General features: G+C 51.0%; 1 protein-coding gene across 3 annotated transcripts in view; it reads left to right on the top strand.

The window, feature by feature from the left end:
* The window catches only part of cadps2 (Ca++-dependent secretion activator 2), a 281,294-nt gene that overhangs the window by 148,010 nt on the left and 126,219 nt on the right, over nucleotides 1–7,065 (top strand). For all 3 annotated transcript variants that reach the window (XM_064989950.1, XM_064989949.1, XM_064989951.1), the window contains exon 11: nucleotides 2,916–3,125. In XM_064989950.1, coding sequence (XP_064846022.1) covers nucleotides 2,916–3,125 — 210 coding nt within the window. The remainder of the gene's footprint in view (nucleotides 1–2,915; nucleotides 3,126–7,065) is intronic.

Below are 7,065 nucleotides of genomic sequence, written 5' to 3'. Positions count from 1 at the left end.
TCTCTGTGTCTGTCTCTCTGTGTCTGTCTCTCTGTCTGTCTGTGTCTGTCTGTCTGTCTCCCTGTCTGTGTCTGTCTGTCTCTCTGTCTGTGTATGTCTCTCTGTCTCTCTGTGTCTGTCTCTCTGTGTCTGTCTCTCTGTGTCTGTCTCTCTGTCTGTCTGTGTCTGTCTGTCAGTCTGTCTCTCTCTGTATCTCTCTGTCACTGTCTGTCTGTCACTGTCTGTCTGTCACTGTCTGTCTGTCACTGTCTGTCTGTCACTGTCTGTCTGTGTCGTCTGTCTGTCTGTCTCTGTCTGTCTGTCTGTCTCTGTCTGTCTGTCTGTCTCTGTCGCTCTCTGTCTGTCGCTCTCTGTCTGTCGCTCTCTGTCTGTCGCTCTCTGTCTGTCGCTCTCTGTCTGTCAGTGTCGCTGTCAGTCTGTCACTGTCTGTCTCTGTCAGTCTGTCACTGTCTGTCTCTGTCAATCTGTCGCTGTCTGTATCTGTCTGTCACTATGTCTGTCTGTCTGTGTCAGTGTCTCTGTCTGTCGCTCTCTGTCTGTCGCTCTCTGTCTGTCGCTCTCTGTCTGTCTGTCGCTCTCTGTCTGTCTGTCGCTCTGTCTGTCTGTCGCTCTCTGTCTGTCTGTCGCTCTCTGTCTGTCTGTCGCTCTCTGTCTGTCTGTCGCTCTCTGTCTGTCTGTCGCTCTCTGTCTGTCTCTGTCTGTCTCTCTCTGTATCTCTCTGTCACAGTCTTTCTCTCTGTGTCGGTGTCTCTCTGTGTTGGTGTCTCTCTGTGTCGGTGTCTCTCTGTGTTGGTGTCGCTCTCTGTCTGTCGCTCTCTGTCTGTCGCTCTCTGTCTGTCTGTCGCTCTCTGTCTGTCTGTCGCTCTCTGTCTGTCGCTGTCAGTCTGTCGCTGTCAGTCTGTCGCTGTCAGTCTGTCGCTGTCAGTCTGTCGCTGTCAGTCTGTCGCTGTCAGTCTGTCGCTGTCAGTCTGTCGCTGTCAGTCTGTCTCTGTCTGTCTCTCTCTGTCTGTGCCTCTCTCTGTCTGTCTGTCTCTCTCTGTCTGTGCCTCTCTCTGTGTCTCTCTGTCTGTGTCTGTGTCTGTCTCTCCCTCTGTCGCGCGCTGTCTCTCCCTCTGTCGCGCGCTGTCTCTCCCTCTGTCGCGCGCTGTCTCTCCCTCTGTCGCGCGCTGTCTCTCCCACTGTCGCGCGCTGTCTCTCCCACTGTCGCGCGCTGTCTCTCCCACTGTCGCGCGCTGTCTCTCCCACTGTCGCGCTGTCTCTCCCACTGTCGCGCTGTCTCTCCCACTGTCGCGCGCTGTCTCTCCCACTGTCGCGCGCTGTCTCTCCCACTGTCGCGCGCTGTCTCTCCCTCTGTCGCGCGCTGTCTCTCCCTCTGTCGCGCGCTGTCTCTCCCTCTGTCGCGCGCTGTCTCTCCCTCTGTCGCGTGCTGTCTGTATGTCTGTGTCTCTCTGTCTCTCACTGTATGTCTGTCTGTCTGTGTCGGTGTCTCTCTCTGTCTGTATCTGTCTGTCGCTGTCAGTCTGTCGCTGTCAGTCTGTCGCTGTCAGTCTGTCGCTGTCAGTCTGTCTGTGTCTCTCTCTCTCTCTCTGTCTGTCTCTCTCTCTCTGTCTGTGTCTCTCTCTCTCTGTCTGTGTCTCTCTCTCTCTGTCTGTCTGTGTCTCTGTCTGTCTGTGTCTCTCTCTGTCTCTGTCTGTCTGTCTGTGTGTATGTGTCTATCTCTCTCTCTGTCTGTGTCTCTGTCTGTCTGTGTCTCTCTCTGTCTGTCTATGTCTCTCTCTGTCTGTCAGTGTCTCTCTCTGTCTGTCTGTGTGTATGTGTCTGTCTGTCTCTGTCTCTCTGTGTGTGTCTCTCTGTCTGTGTCTGTCTCTCTGTCTGTCTCTGTCTGTCTGTGTCTGTCTGTGTCTGTCTCTCTGTCTGTGTCTGTCTCTCTGTCTGTGTCTGTCTCTCTGTCTGTGTCTGTCTGTGTCTGTCTCTCTGTCACTGTCTGTCTGTCTGTCTGTCTGTCTGTCTGTCTCTGTGTGTCTCTCTCTGTATCTCTCTGTCACTGTCTGTCTGTCTCTCTGTCTGTCTGTCTGTCTGTCTGTGTCTCTTTCTGTCTGTCTCTGTCTGTCTCTGTCTGTCTGTCTCTGTCTGTCTCTGTCAGTCTGTCACTGTCTCTGTCAATCTGTCGCTGTCTGTATCTGTCTGTCTGTCGCTGTCTGTATCTGTCTGTCAGTCTGTCGCTGTCAGTCTGTCACTGTCTGTCTCTGTCTGTCTGTCGCTGTCTGTATCTGTCTGTCTGTCGCTGTCTGTATCTGTCTGTCAGTCTGTCGCTGTCAGTCTGTCACTGTCTGTCTCTGTCAATCTGTCGCTGTCTGTATCTGTCTGTCACTATGTCTGTCTGTCTGTGTCAGTGTCTGTCGCTCTCTGTCTGTCGCTCTCTGTCTGTCAGTCTGTCACTGTCTGTCTCTGTCAGTCTGTCGCTGTCTCTGTCTGTCACTGTATGTCTGTCTGTCTGTGTCGGTGTCTCTGTCTGTCGTTGTCAGTCTGTCGTTGTCAGTCTGTCGCTGTCAGTCTGTCGCTGTCAGTCTGTCGCTGTCAGTCTCTCTCTGTCTGTGTCTCTCTCTGTCTCTGTCTGTGTCTGTGTCTCTCTCTCTCTCTCTCTCTATGTCTGTCTGTGTCTCTCTCTGTCTCTCTCCCTCTGTCGCGCGCTGTCTCTCCCTCTGTCGCGCGCTGTCTCTCCCTCTGTCGCGCGCTGTCTCTCCCTCTGTCGCGCGCTGTCTCTCCCTCTGTCGCGCGCTGTCTCTCCCTCTGTCGCGCGCTGTCTCTCCCTCTGTCGCGCGCTGTCTCTCCCTCTGTCGCGCGCTGTCTCTCTTGCGGTCTCTCTTGCGGTCTCTCTGTTACTCTCTGTCTCCTCTTTTCTTTCTTTCTTTTAGGTCTCCAGGGCGGTCGAGTCTTCTTCAGTGCTGTCAAGGAGGGTGACCTGGTCGTGTTTGCCAGTGATGACGAGCAGGACCGGATGCTGTGGGTTCAGGCCATATACCGTGCCACGGGCCAGTCATACAAACCAGTTCCACCCACCCAGATCCAGAGACAGAACTGCAGAGGAGGGAACCCCCAGCCAGACGCACCAATCTCACTGCTCAGTAGGTTCAACACAATTTATTCCTTTATTCTAGAAAAATAAGATCATATAAATGGTAATTTGGCTGAAGGTTTTGTCCCAGTGGTCTTACGATTAACCCATATTAATACAGTCTTGTAGGGACCACAACTCTATGAAGCCAGCTGAGACGTTGGCGTTGTGCGCTCACCTTGTCTATCAGCATCACCACAGTAAGATTGGGCTTGTTCAAAACATTTCTTCTCTTACATAAATTGTTGACAGAAAGAAAATGAATAAAGGCAAAGAGTGATTGAACATATTCAAACAGATGAATGTCTAACCTACTCAGTTGACTGGAGAGGAGACAAGGTGGTGTGTTCAGTGCTGTAGCCAGAGATAGGACATTAATCGACTGAGATACCACTGGAACACACACACACCAGCCAGGGGCTAATTTAGCACATTAGCATGTGCTTGTCGGGCCATCGAGTGTGTGGCAACATACAGTTTTCTGCCATCAGCCCAAATACAGGTGTGTGTGTCAGAATCCTTTTGATCATTACAATGCAGAGATGTTTCTGTACATTTGTGATTGTGTGAGGTGGAGGACTGGTATTGTAGCATAAATATTAGGGCAGTTTGGTGTGTGTTTGTGCCCTGTATGAGTACTTCATCATCAGTACTGGAACAGAGTATGGCTTATAGGGGAAATCAGGATCTTCTTGTTAACTGGGAACAGCTCAGAAGTTTGTGTGTGTGTGCAGTCCTCTCTAATGATGGTGTCACAGAGCTCATATCTTCACACACACCCTGGAGGAATTTTCCTCTAGTGTGATTAAGAGGTTAAACATCTCTCACACACACGCACATACACGGCATGGGTTGTTTGCTATTTGGGTGTTTGTTGAAAGTCAGTGTTACTCTCAAGAAGATTTGAGCCCATTAGAGAATGGCAGGTTGCTGCAACAGTAACAATATCCTTGCGTTGCCTTCAAAGGCTGCATTTGATCATTGGTTTCAGTAATTGAGCACTCTTAAGGCACAGACTCTAGTAAACAACATGTTTTTGGTTCGCCGGCCTTCAAGGAATCACTTGTTTTTTGCATGACACAACACCATTTTAGTATGTATAGTCAGATGCTGTTGACCGGGTATGAATGTTGTGTGGAGATGTTATTGGTAGGTATGTATACGTTATAAAGCGACATTGCTGTATATTTATTCAGGTAATGTTTTTCTGACCATATATATATATTATAGATGACATACAGAGACTGTTTCTGGTGGAATCTAACTCTTTAAACCCCCTTTTTTCTAAACAGGAAGGTTGTTTTAGAGAAAGCTGCTCCTGACTTTTTCCCTTCGTGCTTTGCTGAGATGTGACACAGCTGTCACTTTCATCAGGCTGATCTCTGTCAGTGTTCCTGTCAGTTTCTGTTTTGAAATGCAGGGGTTTGACATTTAGGACTGATGTCCAACCTGTCTGGTAGTTTAAAGCCTCTCTCATATTTTAAATGACAGCCACAACTATTAGGACAGCTGGGACCTCTGAGGAGATTTCTACGTAAGGTGTGTGTGTTTGTCTGTGCATGAGTGTGTGTGGCGGAGAGCGATGCTGATTCTCCGATACCCTGTCTGTCCGCATCTGTCTCTCCCCTCAGCGCCCATGTCCGGCTCGCTCAACCCAGTCCCATCGCTCCGCCTGGTGTACCTGAGATGTTAGCGATCCGCGTCTCTCTCCGCCCGCGTCGATAACCTGTCATCATGGGATCTGCCACCTCACCGGAGCACATGCCACATGGATGTGACTGCTGCTGTGACGACGCTGATGGGGCTTAAAATTGATGGATATGAAGAGATTGAGCGCCAAGCTCTCCCTCTGCAACTCTCCCCGTCCCACACCAAGCTGTTCCCCTGTATCCATATCCTCTTCCTTAGTCCCACACCAAGCTGTTCCCCTGTATCCATATCCTCTTCTCTAGTCCCACACCAAGCTGTTCCCCTGTATCCATATCCTCTTCCATAGTCCCACACCAAGCTGTTCCCCTGTATCCATATCCTCTTCCATAGTCCCACACCAAGCTGTTCCCCTGTATCCATACCCTCTTCCCGAGTCCCACACCAAGCTGTTCCCCTGTATCCATATCCTCTTCCCTAGTCCCACACCAAGCTGTTCCCCTGTATCCATACCCTCTTCCCTAGTCCCACACCAAGCTGTTCCCCTGTATCATATCCTCTTCCTTAGTCCCACACCAAGCTGTTCCCCTGTATCCATATCCTCTTCCCTAGTCCCACACCAAGCTGTTCCCCTGTATTCATATCCTCTTCCCTAGTCCCACACCAAGCTGTTCCCCTGTATCATATCCTCTTCCATAGTCCCACACCAAGCTGTTCCCCTGTATCCATACCCTCTTCCCTAGTCCCACACCAAGCAGTTCCCCTGTATCCATACCCTCTTCCCGAGTCGCACACCAAGCTGTTCCCCTGTATCCATACCCTCTTCCCTAGTCGCACACCAAGCTGTTCCCCTGTATCCATACCCTCTTCCCTAGTCCCACACCAAGCTGTTCCCCTGTATCCATACCCTCTTCCCTAGTCCCACACCAAGCTGTTCCCCTGTATCCATATCCTCTTCCCTAGTCCCACACCAAGCTGTTCCCCTGTATCCATATCCTCTTCCCTAGTCCCACACCAAGCTGTTCCCCTGTATCCATATCCTCTTCTCTAGTCCCACACCAAGCTGTTCCCCTGTATCCATATCCTCTTCTCTAGTCCCACACCAAGCTGTTCCCCTGTATCCATATCCTCTTCTCTAGTCCCACACCAAGCTGTTCCCCTGTATCCATATCCTCTTCCCTATTCCCACACCAAGCTGTTCCCCTGTATCCATATCCTCTTCCCTATTCCCACACCAAGCTGTTCCCCTGTATCCATATCCTCTTCCCTATTCCCACACCAAGCTGTTCCCCTGTATCCATATCCTCGTCCCTGGTCCCACACCAAGCTGTTCCCCTGTATCCATACCCTCTTCCCTAGTCCCACACCAAGCTGTTCCCCTGTATCCATACCCTCTTCCCTAGTCCCACACCAAGCTGTTCCCCTGTATCCATACCCTCTTCCCTAGTCCCACACCAAGCTGTTCCCCTATATCCATACCCTCTTCCCTAGTCCCACACCAAGCTGTTCCCCTGTATCCATACCCTCTTCCCTAGTCCCACAGCAAGCTGTTCCCCTGTATCCATACCCTCTTCCCTAGTCCCACACCAAGCTGTTCCCCTGTATCCATACCCTCTTCCCGAGTCCCACACCAAACTGTTCCCCTGTATCCATACCCTCTTCCCTAGTCCCACACCAAGCTGTTCCCCTGTATCCATACCCTCTTCCCTAGTCCCACACCAAGCTGTTCCCCTGTATCCATACCCTCTTCCCTAGTCCCACAGCAAGCTGTTCCCCTGTATCCATACACTCTTCCATAGTCCCACACCAAGCTGTTCCCCTGTATCCATATCCTCTTCCCTAAGTCCCACACCAAGCTGTTCCCCTGTATCCATACCCTCTTCCCTAGTCCCACACCAAGCTTTTCCCCTGTATCATATCCTCTTGCCTAGTCCCACACCAAGCTGTTCCCCTGTATCCATATCCTCTTCCCTAGTCCCACACCAAGCTGTTCCCCTGTATCCATACCCTCTTCCATAGTCCCACACCAAGCTGTTCCCCTGTATCCATATCCTCTTCCCTAGTCCCACACCAAGCTGTTCCCCTGTATCCATATCCTCTTCCCTAGTCCCACACCAAGCTGTTCCCCTGTATCCATATCCTCTTCTCTAGTCCCACACCAAGCTGTTCCCCTGTATCCATATCCTCTTCTCTAGTCCCACACCAAGCTGTTCCCCTGTATCCATATCCTCTTCTCTAGTCCCACACCAAGCTGTTCCCCTGTATCCATATCCTCTTCCCTATTCCCACACCAAGCTGTTCCC

The sequence above is a fragment of the Oncorhynchus masou genome, chromosome 15 (genome assembly GCF_036934945.1).
Source record: "Oncorhynchus masou masou isolate Uvic2021 chromosome 15, UVic_Omas_1.1, whole genome shotgun sequence".
Lineage (NCBI taxonomy): Eukaryota > Metazoa > Chordata > Actinopteri > Salmoniformes > Salmonidae > Oncorhynchus > Oncorhynchus masou.
The sequence above is the reverse complement of the archived record's forward strand: the minus strand, read 5'-3'. Positions and strand labels throughout refer to the sequence as shown.